Source organism: Sorex fumeus, unplaced genomic scaffold (genome assembly GCF_029834395.1).
Source record: "Sorex fumeus unplaced genomic scaffold, SorFum_2.1 ptg000043l, whole genome shotgun sequence".
In the NCBI taxonomy this organism is placed as follows: domain Eukaryota; kingdom Metazoa; phylum Chordata; class Mammalia; order Eulipotyphla; family Soricidae; genus Sorex; species Sorex fumeus.
Window position 1 is genome coordinate 27,061,339 of NW_026606100.1, and position 14,761 is coordinate 27,076,099.

Here is a 14,761-nt window from a genome sequence, read left to right on the forward strand (position 1 = left end):
GTCACGTGGCCCGCGGAGAGGGTGGGGGGGTGTTCCCAGGTTGCCCCGGAAAGAAGCCGAGGGGCGGGGCCCCGTGATGCCTGCGCTTGCGCCCGCGCCCGCGCCCGAGGATGGGCTGGCGCCGGCTCCGGCTGCTCGGGCTGGCGCTGCGGCGACGGGCCATGGTGGATGGGCTTGAGCCCGGGTGGGCCCGGGCGCCCGGCTGGAGAGGGTGACAGTTAGTGACGGCGACGGAGCTCGGTTTGGCAGAGCGGAGAGTTCGGCAGGTGGCAGGTAAGAGCGAAGCCTCGGCCTTTGCTCCCTGACCTGCCCCCCCTTCCCCGCTAGGGTCGGGCCGAGTTCCGGGCCGGGTCGTGAGTCCGGTTCTGGCGCGCTGCCCCCGCCCGGCTCGGCCGTGCGTGCCTCCCAGCGGCGCCCAGCGCGCGCTCCGGGCAGCGGTACCTGGTGGAGCGGGAAGGTCAAAGCAGCCCGCCCGCTCGTTTGCACAAATGTGCAAACTTCCCAGATTCTCCGGGGTAGTTCAAGGTAGACCCAGAGTCCCGCATTTGTGGCTTCGACTTCCTCCCACTTTGACCGTGGCACTCTCCTTGAGAAATAAAAACCTCTCTGATTTTTTTTTTTTGGTGTGCGTCGGGGGACCCACTCGGCAGTGTTCAGGGGCCACCCCCGGTGGTACTCGGGACCGACCACACACCAGCGCACCCGGAATGCAGTGGGATCCGCCGCGGGCCAGGAAAGCGCCGTAACCCCGGAACTTTCCCTCGGGTTCCCTTTTTCCGATTTTTAGTGAATTCAGGTGTGGGGGCCCGCACACGGCGATCCGGTGCTCAGGGCTCCTTCTGAGCCGGTGCCCCGGGATCCACGAGGTGCCGGGCAGTGGTGTCGGGTTTGAACCGGGCTCTGCGGCTGGAGCTGCTTCTTCCCTTCTGGGCTTTGCGCGGCAGCTTCCTGTCCCTGCCGGGCTGCTGACCGTTGGAGCCCGTTAGCCCAATACTGCTTGCACCCAGGAATACCTGCTGCTCCTCCGCATCCCGTCTCTGGGTCTCCCCGTGGTGGCTTTGGAACCCGTGGACTCTGAGCTCCCCCACCCTCACCCCCATCCAGTGCAGGTTCCCTCCACCTCCAGCCGCCAAACTTGATGGCGGCTGTTACCATGACCTGCAGCGGTTCCTGTGGGACCAGAGTGCTCAGGGCTTTCGGAGGGCGAGGGGGGACGATGGCACATGACACTCTGCATGCCTTGCGTCCTCCCTTTCCCCTGAGATGTCTACTCAGAGTTCTGCTTCCTCTGTTTTCTGAGAGGAAACTGCTAGGTTTGGTTGTGGCTTTACCTGCCATCCACTTTCCCTCGGCCCACCACAGCCAAAATGAGGGCTGGGGCTGGAGAGATAGTACAGGCCAGGCACTTGCACTTGGTTTGCACACGGGCTGATGTGGGTTCCATCCCTGGTACCCATTTATTTCTGAAGCCGCCAGGAGTGACCATGAGTGTAGGGCCAGGGGTAAGCCCTGAGCATGGCCAGGTATGACCAGAAATAAAAGGAGGGGGACTGGAGTGATAGCACAGCAGGTAAGGCGTTTGCCTTGCATGCGGCCAACCCGGGTTCGATTCCCAGCATCCCATATGGTCCCCTGCGCACCGCCAGGAGTCATTCCTGAGTGCGAACCAGGAGTAACCCCTGTGCACTGCTGGGTGTGACCCCCCCAAATAAATAAATAAAAAATAAAAGGAGGTCTAGAGAGCTAGACTTCAAACCTCATTCACTCCAATCTGATCTGGAGTCCACTTTTCCAAGCTTTCTGTCACCATGTTTGAGTTGATTTCTGCTTGGGCTTTCTTTGCTAAAATGCACAGTTAGGATTCTAACACTGATTATTTGGTGGTTTCTCTCCATCATAAGAAGTAATCTAACACTGATTATTTGGTGATTTCTCTCCATTACATGGCAGCAGACACTTATGTAGTGCCCTTACACTGGCGTGCTACCCTTGCTGGCATTCATGGGACCCACACATCAGACCAGCCTTTATACTTCTGCATCTTTCTGAGGTATTCGTCCATGACTTCTGTGAGCCAGATTAGTATGCTAAGTCCTCCATAAACCTTTCATTTATATACAGACTTATAATGGGGTAGAGCTGTAAGGGACCTTGGCATTTAACCCTGCTTTCTTACTGAGAGGGCGCACAAGGAAATGGGGTCCAGACCGAGGCCCCGCAAGTTTCAGTGTTTTTCCAGGTCACAAAACTCCCTGAGAGCTGAATGGAACCCTAAGCGCTCAAATTATGGTGAAGATGCAAGTTTTCTAAGTCAAGTCCTTGAGGCAGGAATTTCCTCTGAATCTCAGGCGTTCCAGAAGTGATCCCGAGTCTGAAATGTAGAGTATTTAAGAAGGAAGATTTTTTTTGGGGGGGTTGCCATATTGTTCATGTTTATCACGGATTTGAAATGCATATTCCTTCAAAATTATTGCTCTAAAAAAGTCCCTATTTTAGCAAGTAGGAAACTGTCCCTCAGCTAGTTATAGTTAGGAAATGACTAGGTCGTGTGGATGGTCTGAGTCACTTGGATTTGCTGTTGAGGCATCTGTTCTGTGGCACTTTTATATCTGGTTGGGACAAGATGCTTTCTGTTCATGTTTTAAGCCACATCCTGGTCCCCAGCAATAAGGCTCCATCTCAGAGGAGGCAGGAAGTTTGAGGTTCTTCCTTTTCCTTTTCTGTATTATTTCCTTGGAATTTACTTAGCTCCTAGCAAGTAAAGGGATTGGCCAGTTTCCTTATCCGGGTATTGAATGGTCTTTCATTTCTTTTTCTGGGGCCTTTCCTACAGGATCTCTTACTGCCTCGGGTCTCCTCGGGCTGATAGAAGGAGGTAATTAAGTGCACCCTGCTCCAGTTACGGAGTGGAAACCATCTTACTGCAAAAAGACTCCTCCGGTTTCTGCTGATTTTTGAGCTGCCTGTTAAATAAGTCAGTGGAGTAGCTGAGGACAGAGTAGCCAGGGAGAAGACTGGGTGAAGTCTCCTCTGGTCTGGGCTTGACTGCGGAGTTGATGTGTAGAATCTCTGTGACCTTCTGTGTGGGCACTGCCGGGATACGGACCTCTCATGCCTGTTGGATGGTGTAGGAACCCCAAAAGGAGTGGGCAGTGCAGGCCTGGCAGCCAGGGGAAGGATCTTCGATTCCTGGGAAGAATGGGAAGTTCGGTGCCTAGGGCAGCTCTTAGAGAAGGCTCTTGGGTGTCCAGCTAGGACAGAGCCAGAGACACCATCACTGAGAGGGGCTGGTCTTTGTGAGCTCCAGCGTGTGGGGCCCAGCCCACCACCTGAGATTCCTGTTCCAGGCGGAGTTCTGCGCCCCACACTGGGAGTGGTCTTCTCTACCCCCCACCCCCGCCTCTGACATTGTGCAGGGGGCCTGGGTGGCCTGATGTGAGGGGACTCTCAGGCCGTCACGCTCGGGGCTGGTCGGAGGAGGAATCAGCTTCATCTGCCTGCTGAGCCCTCGGCTGTGGCTGGTCCTCGCTGAAAAGGGAGCTCAGTGGGTGGGCAGTTGGGATATGTGGGCAGTTGGTGCGAATTCTGCATGCTCTGTCTACACCAGACGTTCCAAAACTTACTCGGTGTTTGTTTTCGAGTCATGCTCAGAGGTGCAGGGATCACTCCTGGTGGGCTCCGGGGTTCAAACCCAGGTCTGTTGTGGACAAGGCAAGCTGTACTACTGCTCTGGCCCCTTATTTTTTTCTATTGTCTCTTTTTCAGGCAGGGATGGGATGGGGCGGGAAGTCAACACCACTTTGTAAATCTGTATTTCATAAATGAGCAGACAGATTGTTCCGGTGTCCCCTGGGGGCCAGTTGTCACCCCATGTGGGAAACACTTGTATCCACAGACCATCCTCCAAGCCCTGCTGTGGCTCAGAGCTACCTTCCTCCCCCCTCCCCTGTGGCTTCTACCCCAGGCGGTACCCTATCTTGAACTCGCCCTGCACCCGCCATGCAGTTCCCCCATGTCTAGCCGTTGTCCCGAGATCTCTCTGCCAGCTGGTGCTGCCCCTGGGGAGCGTCCCGATGCCCGCCGCTGCAGGTCAGCTCCCTGGGCCCTTCCTCTCTCCGCCAGTGCCCATAGAGCCTCCCCTGGTGGGCTTGGGGGCCCAGGGCCCGGCCCGGTGCTCAGCCCAGTGTGTGCTCTCGTAGGAGTCATGCGTGGCCAGCGGAGCCTGCTGCTGGGCCCTGCCCGCCTCTGCCTGCGCCTGCTGCTGCTGCTGGGCTCTCGGCGCCGCTGCCCGCCTCTGCTGCGCGGCCTGGTGCAGCGCTGGCGCTATGGCAAGGTCTGCCTGCGCTCCCTGCTCTACAACTCCTTCGGGGGTACGGACGCCGCTGTCGATGCTGCCTTCGAGCCTATCTATTGGCTGGTGGACAACGTGATCCGCTGGTGTGGGGTGGTGAGTGACGCCCAGGGCATAAGGGGAAGAGGGCCGTCTGGGGTCGGCGGGGGGGGGGGGGGGGCATGTGTCTTTGGAAGTGACCGGGCCAGCCCTCTCACCGCGGCTCCCCCGCCCGTGCTGCCGTGGCAGGTGTTCGTGGTGCTGGTGGTGGTGTTGACCAGCTCCATTGTGGCCATCGCCTACCTGTGTGTGCTACCCCTCATCATCCAGACCTACTCCGTGCCACGGCTCTGCTGGCATTTCTTCTACAGCCACTGGAATCTGATCCTCATTGTCTTCCACTACTACCAGGCCATCACCACTCCACCCGGATACCCGCCCCAGGTGGGACGCCCAGGCAGCGCCCCCCCCCCCCCCCCCGCCCCCTGGTGTGCCGGGAGGGAGCCTTGATGTTCCTCGAGGGCTAGACACTGTCACATGTCGCTCTCCCTTGCGCAGGGCAGGAATGACCTTGCCACTGTCTCCATCTGTAAGAAGTGCATTTACCCCAAACCGGCCCGGACTCACCACTGCAGCATCTGCAACAGGTGGGTTTTGCCGAGCTCCCCTGAGGCTGAGACCCAGAGAGCTATTTATTATTGTTGGGGATGGATTGGGCTCCCCTGGTGGTGCTCAGGGCTTACTCTTGGCCTCCTGTCTCTGTGCTCAGGATCACTCATAGTCCAGGGGACCCTTTGGGATGCCAGAGATCAAACCATAGTTGGTCATCGGACGGGCAAGTGCCCTAACAGCTGGATTTGGGTTTTTTTTTTTTTTTGGCTTTTTGGGTCACACCCGGCGATGCCCAGGGATTACTCCTGGCTTTTGCACTCAGGGATTACTCCTGGCGGTGCTCAGGGGTCCATAAGGGATGCTGGGGATCGAACCCAGGTTAGCCGTGTGCAAGGCAAATAACCTACCTGCTGGACTGCCCCTCTGTGTCCCCCTCAGCTGCCCCCCCCACTCTCCCACTGGGCTTTCACTCTGACCTAGACCTGGGCTTTGGTGAGACACATGTGCAGTACCTGGCAGGCAGTGTGTCCGCCCTGTCGGATGATCCTAGAAATTAGGTACTATCATCACCTCCTGCGGACACTGAAGTCCAAAGCCGGGTGTTGCCTTGTTCGGTGGCGTGCAGCGGGGGAAGCTGGCTTTGAGGCCAGGCCTGGCTGTCTCCCCACCCTCCACCTCAGTTGGGCACCAGGCCTGATTAGAAAGGGTTGGTCCTGATGGTTCCCCAGTGAACCTTGGCCACCGTCATGACCCGCGTTCCTCCCTCACAGGTGTGTGCTGAAGATGGATCATCACTGCCGTATCCTTTTCTCTCCCCTGTCCGAGCTGCCTTCAGCCAGAGCATTGCTCAGGCTGGAGGGGCCCACACCCTCCTCGGTTCCGCCTCACCAGCCGGGAGCACGGGGCTCTTGAGAAGTGAGGGGCTGACCATCTCCCGGGAAGCAGCTTTTGGGGCTGGCGCAGGGCATCTTCTGGGAGCTCAGTGGCAGCCGTGCTGACACGGCTCTGCCGAATGGATACAGCTGTTTGCGCAGCCGTGCTGTCTCCTGGGTGTAGCAGAGAGGCCTCCCGGGGCCCCTTTTGCTGCTCCCCCTCTAGGAGTCTGGTTCATTCCGGTTCTGTTGGGTGATGTATAGACAGATTCGTTTTACTGAAGGATCTGAGGGTTTTTTTTTAAAATTTTCCAGTGGGAATTCTTTGGGTTCTGAAAACCTTCTAACGCTTTTCAACCTCTGGTGAGTCGCCTCTTTCCTGCCTTTGGAAAGTAGTTCTTGTTGACTGATTTCGGAATCCCTGAGCTCAGATGGCAGCATCACGAACCAAGGATGAACCAGACAGGCCTGGACACTCCCTGCCGTTGGACGTTTGATCTTGTCCTTCCTTAATTCTTTTCCCGCCAGCCTGGCTAAACAACTGTGTGGGCCACTATAACCACCGGTACTTCTTCTCTTTCTGCTTCTTCATGACTTTGGGCTGTGTGTACTGCAGCTACAGCAGTTGGGACCTTTTCCGGGAGGCTTATGCTGCCATCGAGGTGAGCCCAGAGTTGGGAGCAGGACGGCTCATGGTAGCGAGCTGTGGAGACGGAGTGTGTCCCCCACAGCGCGGGGCTGCTGGCCCCCCTGTCCTAGCCACCTGAGAGTATAACCAGCGCTGTTTTCATTCCCGTAGAAAATGAAACAGCTCGACAAGAACAAACTGCAGGCGGTTGCCAACCAGGTGGGCCGTCCCCACCCCACTCCCCCCTGCTGCTCAGGCCAGGGGGTGGAGCGTCGCCGAGGCAACCGGCTGACCCACTAGTCGAGCTGTAGCTGGATCAGGAGTGTTCTGGGGAGCTGCCTGGGGCTCACCCGAGGGCCCTGGAGCAAGCAGTGGCCTTGGCTTGCGAGTTTGCAGTCTTGGCCTGCAAACACCATCTTTGGGCCAAGTCTCTGTGGCATGAAGGCCTGAGCAGCAAGGACTCTGTGTTAGTCTGTGCATAGGGGCTCCAGGGGCCTGCCTGGTCAGCCTTCACCCTGGGTGTCCCGCCTTCCCAGGTTTGGTAGGACTCTTCCTTCGCAGCGGATCTCAGGCCCACGGTGCTCCATCGTGGAGCCCTGGCTGTCCCTTGCCCCATCCCAGGTGTGGGTCTGGTCCCCTCCCCAGAAGGGCTGCCGGTGACGAGTGCCCGCTGGGAGGTGCAGTGGCTTCCCCTGGAGCCCCATTGGTGTTGTGGAATCTCAGGCGCAGAGTCAGCTCCTCCTGTGCTTTGCATCCTGTCCAGACTGCTCTGCCCGGTGTTTGTCTCTGTGGGACGGCTGGGCTTGGTCTCTCTGGCTGCTGCCCGGCTCCCCTGTGGCTTTGTCCCCTAGTTTCTCGTCCTGGGCATGGATCACTTCCCTGCCTGACAGGGCTGGGACTCTGGTGGAGGCCAGCAGGACCAAGGGGCCAGACTATGCTGTTTTCTTTTTCTAGACCTATCAGCAGACCCCACCACCCACCTTCTCCTTCCGAGAAAGGGTGACTCACAAGAGTCTTGTCTACCTCTGGTTCCTGTGCAGGTATCTGACTCTCGTTCTTCAGTTTAAGGGAGGGGCAGCTTTAGAGAAACCCTTACCAGGTGCCCACATGCAGACAGGAGCCTGTGCCTGTGCGAACTGGCACAGTTCTTAGTCTGGTTTAGGCTGACGGGAGTCCGTGCCCAGTTTGCCCCTGCACCTGGGGGCAGAGCACATGAAGGTGCTCGTGTGTGTGTGTCCTGTGCAAGGTAAGTTAAACTGGAAGAGAGATGCCATTAGGAAAACTGGGAATTGGAGGGAGGGGAAGGTAGTCATGTTCTGTGCTTGGGGAGCTATCTGGGTGTGGTGCCAACCCATTCTAACCTTGGTGGCTTTGCTCCCCTCCACTGCCTTCCTGATACGGGGATTTCAAACACAGATTTCTTTTATTATGACGCAGACTGACCTCCCTCTCTCCCCTCACCACCACACACACCTGCCCGTTCTTAATTTGGATAAATTAAGAACCATATACTCTTAGATCATGTTGAGGCCACTTTGTGATGGAGGAAATGGTCATCCAGGATGCAGGCTGGGGTAAGAAGTGAGCAGAGTTCCCCAGCCAGCCAGGTACCCTCAGTGCTAGTGCAGCCCTGTTGATCACTTCCGAGCCCTTCCTCCCGGCTGCCCACCAATCCTTCCCCTTTCCTTAGTTCTGTAGCACTTGCCCTGGGCGCCCTGACTGTGTGGCATGCTGTTCTCATCAGTCGAGGTGAGACCAGCATCGAGAGGCACATCAACAGTAAGGAGCGACGGCGGCTGAATGCCAAGGGCAGAGTGAGTAAGGCCAAGGGCTTGGGCGGAGTGCTGGTGGCCGCTGACCTGCCGGCAGGCCATGGCCAGGACCAACTTGGGCAGCTGTCCTAAAAAGCCAGAACTCACCTAGCTGAGCTTGAGCCACTTTGGGCTCCAAAATTAAAAGGGATTTTAAGTAAAAAGGATTTGTATGAACATGTCTTTTTGACTTCAGGTCTTTAAGAATCATTACAACTATGGTTGCTTGGACAACTGGAAGATATTCCTGGGTGTGGACACAGGAAGGTAAGACATCCAGACCTGTTGACACCCCCACTAAGTAAGCTCATATAGCTAATGGTCTTTGTATTAGACAGTGTAGTTCTAGAGTACATTAACGGGTTTCACGGATACACAGGATTAACTAACAGTTGAGGGCTGGACACATACTTGGCTTGATGTAGCCTCTAAACCAAAATAGATGAAAATGACCAATTATAGGGCTAGAGAGATACTACAGCAGATAAGGCACTTGCCTTGTTTTCAGCTGATTGGGGTACAATCCCTGGTACAAGTGTGGTCCCCTGGGGCCAGAGCGATAGTACAGTAGGTAGGGTGTTTGCCTTGCACATGGCTAACCCAGGTTTGATTCCCAGCATCCCATATGGCCCCCCAAGCACTGCCAGGAGTAATTTCTGAATGCAGACCCAGGAGTAACCCCTGAGCATCACTGGTTGAGACGATCCCCCGCCCCCCCAAAAAAAGAGAGAGTAGTCCTCTGAGCCCTGCCAGGAGTGATCTCTAAGCACTGAGCTAGAACTAAGCCCTGAGCACTGCCAGGTGTAATCTAAAAGCAAAACAACAAGAAAAGATGAATAAAAGAATTGTGAGAAAACTATTTTCAATGAGGGACCTGTAACTTGGGTATACTGGCCACCATTCAATTCCTGTATGTCAGTAGTGTGCAAGTAGTAATTTGTAGGGCTAGAATAATCTGACATCCCTAAAGAGTGAAGAAACTAGTTCTCTCAGCCCAAGAGAACCACAGTCAATTGTGTATTGGAGTATGGTTACTAAGAGGCAGTATTTTATTTTTCAATTCTTGGGCCACACTGGCGGTGTTCAGGGGCTACTCCTGGCAGTGCTGATATCTTGTGGTGCTGGGGATTGCACCTGGGGCTACCCCATGCAAAGCACAAGCTCCAGCACTTTGAGCCTTCTCCCTAGCGCCTGAGGCAGTGACAATTAGATGACTCCTCTGTCTTTTGCCATCTCCTTACATTCTTGCTTGTCACTGTGTTTGTTGTTGCCCTGAAGTTTATAGCTCAAAGATCACTGACTGAACGAAAAACTTTTTTCCTTTTGGTGGGAATGAGGACCCTATATATACAAGGTGTGCACACTCTACTGCTGAGCTAGGACTCCGGGCACAGAGTTAGAACTTCGTCCCCTCTGTGATAGAGCCTTGGTAGTGCTGTCTTCGCTAAGTACTGAGGTCTGGAAAGGGCTAACAGGAAGTTTGGGAACTCAGATACTTTTCTTCTCTCCTAGGCACTGGCTTACTCGGGTGCTTCTGCCTTCCAGTCACCTGCCCCATGGGAATGGACTGAGCTGGGACCCCCCTCCCTGGGTGGCTGCTCACTCGGCGTCTGTGATGGCTGTGTGAGCTGGAAGCATCCCTGCTTCCTGCATGGTCTCAAGAACCCCCGGGGGTCTTTGGAACCCTTGAGAAAGAACAGTGGGCCTGCCACCAGCTACTCTGCAGGGAAACCCAAGGACTGACAACTCTTTACTCAGGCAAACGGAAGTTCCGGCCCGCCTGGAGATCAGGCAGCAGCTATGTGCTGGGCATCGACCTTGAGCCCCTCTGGCTACACGTCTGGAGTTGGCCACCATCTCTCCTGCTGTGTCTAAGAAAATTGCATGGTGGAGCCGAGACCATCCTGGCTTCTCAACAGGGCAAAGACATTAATTAGGCCTCCTGCTGAGGTCACTGCCACTTGTCATCTGCCACTGAATGGAGTGAAAATAAAGGTATCGGGCTTTTTAAAGATCTGTAGTTTTTCACTCTCTTCTGCACCTGTCATGTGGGCTTGGGCAGAGTCCGGTGAAGGACACACATTCAGGTCTTGCTGCCTTTGCCCTATGTGGAGGCACTGAGAGGCTCCTGGCCAACGCTGGCTGCTGCTGTTCGTTAACCTGTGTGGTGACGCTTCTCGGGGTGTGCTACTGGGCAGAAGTGGGACGAGGAGTATCTGGCAGCTCTGTTAGTAAAAGAAACCTTTATTCCCCAGCAGGTCTGGGCGGGTCACCACCCCTGGTCTTGGGGCCTCATTCATCTGTAGTCACTTCTCAGGGGGCGTGCCTTCTGTTTGCTGACAGACCAGGAAGCAACCCTGGATGGAGCTTTCTTCAAACACAAGTAGTCACACGCTCAGTCACTACGCAGGCCATTAGAATTCCACACAACAAAGGCCAGCGGTAGTGTTGTGTCTGTCAGTCTCCTTGCCAGGGATGAGACAGCTCCAAAGTCAGTCATTCCAGGTGAGATTGTCAGGACAGTCTGGACTAGCATTTCCAGCTCAGCTGCCAGGGCTTCCCAGCAAAAACCTTCAAGCAGAAAGAATGTGGTTTCATCAGTCAGTGGTGAGATTCGTTTCATCCCATCTCTCCCAGGACCTCCAAACGCACCATTCTCCCCTGGCTGACACTGCTTCCTTCCGCACCAGCCTCTTCTTGTCATCTAGAGGTTTGGCTAAGGCCCGGATCACCTGTGGCTTGTACGGCAGCAGCTGTGGAGTTAGAGGAACCTTGTATAAGAACCGCTCCTTCATGCTCTCCTCTCTTCTCACTAGCTGCAGGCTGGCCATTTCCTACGAACCAGTCAGGCCACTCCCTCCGTTTAGTTACTCCTCACCCACAGCAGCGGCGCCAGTCCTAATCGACTGAAGCATAAGGGTGAGGGAGGACCTGTGAGGTACTCACCACGGGAGTGGGCAGGCGAGTGAGAGCATGCATGCACTGCAGGGCAGCGATCCGGACAGCCTGCAATAGAGGGGAGGAGGTGAGGGAGACCGCAGAGGAGAGGCAGAGGTGCAGAGTTGCGGGGGCTCAACATACCATGGAAGGGCTAGAACTGAGGTTCAGAAACTTGGTGACGAGGGTGTCAACATGGAGACTCATGACCTGTGGGGCTTCTGGTAGAAGAGGATGAAGACATCGGAGCGTGGAGAGTTGCACCACACAGTCAGAGCAGGACAGGGCCTCCAGCAGCAAGGAGAGCAGCTAGGGGGCCACAAGGAAGTGGGGGTGACCACACAGGTAACAAGCCCGGTGCCCTTTCAACCCTGTGGCCAACTGCGAGGCTCACCGTGGGGAGCTCCAGTAAGAGCACAGGCTTGGGCAGCCTGTTGAGCACATGAGACAGGCCCTTCAGGTAATGCGGCTTCACGTCTGTAAGAGACAAAAGCATGCAGGAGACAAGGGTGCAGGCATGTTGCAGAACTCAACACTCAGCTTCTGTGAATAGGGCACACAGTCCTACAGAGGCTTGCGAAAAAGGTCCTTAGGCTCAGAAAAAGCACAAAAGAGGAAACAGGCAGGCCAAGAATCCAGAAGGAAGGTTAACCCTTCTGATGCGGCCACCCACAGCTCAAAGTACTGGCTTCTACGTATTTCTAGGACATGGGGGGGTGGGGGGGGGGGCGCCTGAGCGTGTGTAGGGCCTTTCTGAGACTGTTCTCACCTTGGGGAGCAGTATGGAAGCCCTGGACCAGAGCAGGCACATTATCGGTGAAGAAGCGCTGGCGGAACATGATTCGCACTTCCGCGTGGCCAGCACGTGTGAGCACGTCGCTGCAGTCAGACATGAGCAGAGAGAAGCCGTCAGCAGCTGCTGGACCCAGCTCGGGATCGCTCAGGAGACCCATGAGCTGGAGAAAAAGAGAACCTTGGAGGTACATCAGGGAGAAGCAGCCTGAATATAAAGCAGAGGAGGATGGCTGGCCTCTTGTCTTTAGAAAGAACGTACCCGGTCTGTAAGGCGGGAGCTGAGAGGGTGGTATCTGAGCACCAGGGCCTTTGTGACCTGCCATCAGAGAAAGAACAGTGGGACAGTGAAAACCCAGAATCCTAAGTAGCGTATCTGTGTTCAAAGGCGATAGGGAATGTTACTTTAGTACACACACCCCCTCTAGCCAGACTCCATTCCAACTCACCCAGAGCAGTAATGTGAAGGCCTGAGTCCTTGAAGACCCAGAACTCAGGCCAGCCTCTACCTTGTCCACAGCCAGCTGCAGGAACTCGTCCAACTGTTTTCCTAAAAGGGAGGGAGGAAATGCTGACGGGAAGGCTCCTTCCTTCTTTCACAGTGAAGAAAGAATGTGAATCATTTAAACGCAGCACTTCTGAGAAGCTGTTAGAAAAGAACAGTGTCACTTTGCTGTTGGACTCTGCCTACTCAGTCCACTCAGTCCTTGAACATCAGTACGAGAGCCTGGAATTCCAAGGCAGAGGTGCTGACCCTGGGAGAACTGTCTACTGCTAATAAGGAATGGTTCATAAATGCTCCCTTAGAAGGCAGGATGACAAAACTAGACAGAAGGCTCTGCCCAAGAGTCCTGGCTCTTATTCCCAGGGCTATCCCTTGGGAAGCCCTGTTACATTCTGAGCAAGCTCCGTTTTCCAAGAGAGTGAGGACCAAGGCTCAGGATGTCGCAGGCAGTCAACGCAGGGAGGCTCCCGACCCTTAGCCTCACCCCAGTACCTGCAGGGTGCTTGTTGAGGAGTCCTGCAAAGCACTTGGCAGCAGCAGTGGAGGAGAAGGGGCAGCTGGGGCAGCAGCTCAGCTCTAAAAGCTCCCGCATGAGTTGGTTCAGCTGAGGGATTTCCACCTACAGAAGACCTGGCTATGTAATGGCCCCAGAGAACACTTGAACGCCAAGAACTACCCAGGATACAGTGGTAGCAGGACCAGGAGAAGTGACTCCACCAGAAGTAAAAGATCAGCTTTGTATACTTCATCCCAGCCCAGGGACCCACCACCCTTGTCAGGGCTAAACTAGGGCATTTCTCAAATGTGCTCACTTACATTTCGAGGCAGGGAGCAGACAAAAGCCATAAGCAGTGTGACCAGCCGTCTCTGACCTGAAGAGCCATCCTATAAGGGAAGAAGATGATTAAGTCCATCCTGCTAGCAACAGGCCTGTGTGCTCCTAGAACACCCTCAAAAAGAGCTCCGAAGAGGGCCTGGAGCAATAGGACAGCAGACAGTGTGCTCACCCTGCATATGCCAACTTAGGTTCAATCCCCAGCACCCCATATGGTCCCCTGAACTTTGGTGGGAGTAATCCCAGGAGTACCTTTTTGCTGGTATTGTTGCATTTTGGGTCACACCCAGTGATACTCAGGGGTCATTCCTGGCTCTGAACTCAGGAATTATTCCTGGCGTTGTTCGGGGAACCATATGGGGTGCCGGGGATAGAACCCGGGTTGGCCACGTGCAAGGAAAACATCCTACCCTGGCTCCCAGGAGTACACCTTAAGCAGCACCAGATGTAGTACCAAAACCGAAACAACATTTTTCTTTTCTTTTGGAGAAAGAAGTTTCTAGAGTCTCCCCTGTCTCTGTCTGACCCATCAGACTCACCCGAAAAGGCTGGAATTTGCAAGGGAAGCTGTTTTCAGGCAGAAAGGACAAGTTGCCATCCAAGAAGAGGGGCACGATCTGGGCAACACTCTGGGCAGCCAATCTGAAGGGGGGTGTGGAGGGGGATACTTAAGTACCACCTAGGAAGCCAGGGCGCTAAAGCACCTCTTGGGGGTTCACACTAGAGTTATCTATTCAATGGGTCAGAGCATGAGTGCTCAGTGTCAGGGAATATTAGCATAGCACATTGTAAGTGCCAGGAACCACTCCCACTGTAGTTCCTGGTTATGCATCGGTGAATGAGTCACACCCCACCCCTGGAGCTACTAGTGGAGAACTCAATGCAGATTTAGATGATGCTTCCCATTTCATGCTTCTACACCTGCGGCAATAGGAGCCAAGCCCATGGCATCCCTCCCCATGGACCACAGTGTCAGAAGTATAAACAAGTAACTGCCTTCACAACTAAGTCTAGCTAAAAAACAAGTAACTGCCTATAGAGTTCAGAAGGCAGTGGCCTGCCGCTTCTCTCAATATCCCTTCTCCTTGGGATCAAGCCGCACACAGTTGTACTCACTCAGGGCTCAAGTGTGTGGTGGCAGTTCCAATGACAGTCACCATGGCAGCCAAAACTTCATCCTCTAACAACACTTTTCCTAGGACAGACTGCTCTGCAAAATCAAAACCACATGTGCACACAGTCACGCCCGTCAGAATGGCACAAAGAGCCAAATGACAGGTCTGTCATTGTCATGATTCTGGTCTCTGGCTGGACTCTGCTCACATCAGTAGAAGTTTAAAATTTTTTTGTTTTGTTTTGGGGCCAACCTGGTGGTGCTTGGGATTACTCCTGGCTCTGCACTCAGGGATTGCTCCTGGTGAGGTTCAGAGAATCAGATG

The 14,761-nt window shown here is 54.8% G+C and overlaps 2 protein-coding genes across 7 annotated transcripts in view; one reads left to right on the forward strand and one right to left on the reverse strand.

Annotated features, from left to right (window-relative positions):
• The first annotated feature begins 55 nt into the window (after positions 1-55).
• On the forward strand, positions 56-10,267 carry ZDHHC16 (zinc finger DHHC-type palmitoyltransferase 16). 3 transcript variants are annotated; one of them, XM_056120495.1, is made up of 11 exons: positions 56-273; positions 4,200-4,447; positions 4,580-4,774; positions 4,889-4,977; positions 5,713-5,741; positions 6,343-6,476; positions 6,614-6,661; positions 7,397-7,482; positions 8,133-8,256; positions 8,450-8,520; positions 9,766-10,267. In XM_056120495.1, the coding sequence occupies exons 2-11, from the start codon at positions 4,205-4,207 to the stop codon at positions 9,878-9,880; spliced, it is 1,134 nt and encodes a 377-aa protein (XP_055976470.1). In that variant the 5' UTR covers positions 56-273; positions 4,200-4,204; the 3' UTR covers positions 9,881-10,267. The 3 variants fall into 3 exon arrangements, with proteins under 3 accessions (XP_055976470.1, XP_055976469.1, XP_055976471.1); XM_056120494.1 differs by having other exon boundaries at positions 56-257; positions 4,185-4,447; XM_056120496.1 differs by lacking the exon at positions 6,614-6,661 and having other exon boundaries at positions 56-257; positions 4,185-4,447.
• Positions 10,268-10,479: 212 nt separating this feature from the next.
• Positions 10,480-14,761, reverse strand: part of MMS19 (MMS19 homolog, cytosolic iron-sulfur assembly component) — a 35,753-nt gene continuing 31,471 nt past the window's right edge. For all 4 annotated transcript variants that reach the window (XM_056120381.1, XM_056120380.1, XM_056120383.1 and 1 more), the window contains 12 exons: positions 14,439-14,532; positions 13,862-13,964; positions 13,304-13,372; positions 12,980-13,106; positions 12,432-12,532; positions 12,245-12,301; positions 11,960-12,146; positions 11,585-11,667; positions 11,335-11,499; positions 11,200-11,259; positions 10,906-11,006; positions 10,480-10,824 (listed from right to left, as the gene is read on the reverse strand). In XM_056120381.1, coding sequence (XP_055976356.1) covers positions 10,797-10,824; positions 10,906-11,006; positions 11,200-11,259; positions 11,335-11,499; positions 11,585-11,667; positions 11,960-12,146; positions 12,245-12,301; positions 12,432-12,532; positions 12,980-13,106; positions 13,304-13,372; positions 13,862-13,964; positions 14,439-14,532 — 1,175 coding nt within the window. In that variant the 3' untranslated portion in view covers positions 10,480-10,796. The remainder of the gene's footprint in view (positions 10,825-10,905; positions 11,007-11,199; positions 11,260-11,334; positions 11,500-11,584; positions 11,668-11,959; positions 12,147-12,244; positions 12,302-12,431; positions 12,533-12,979; positions 13,107-13,303; positions 13,373-13,861; positions 13,965-14,438; positions 14,533-14,761) is intronic.

What these genes read in the sequence shown, in the direction of transcription:
- ZDHHC16 (XM_056120494.1), top strand. An exon ending in TACCTCTGGTTCCTGTGCAG is followed by an intron (nt 7,483 to 8,132) that starts GTATCTGACTCT and finishes CCCTTTCCTTAG; the next exon opens with TTCTGTAGCACTTGCCCTGG. An exon ending in GGCTGAATGCCAAGGGCAGA is followed by an intron (nt 8,257 to 8,449) that starts GTGAGTAAGGCC and finishes TTTTGACTTCAG; the next exon opens with GTCTTTAAGAATCATTACAA.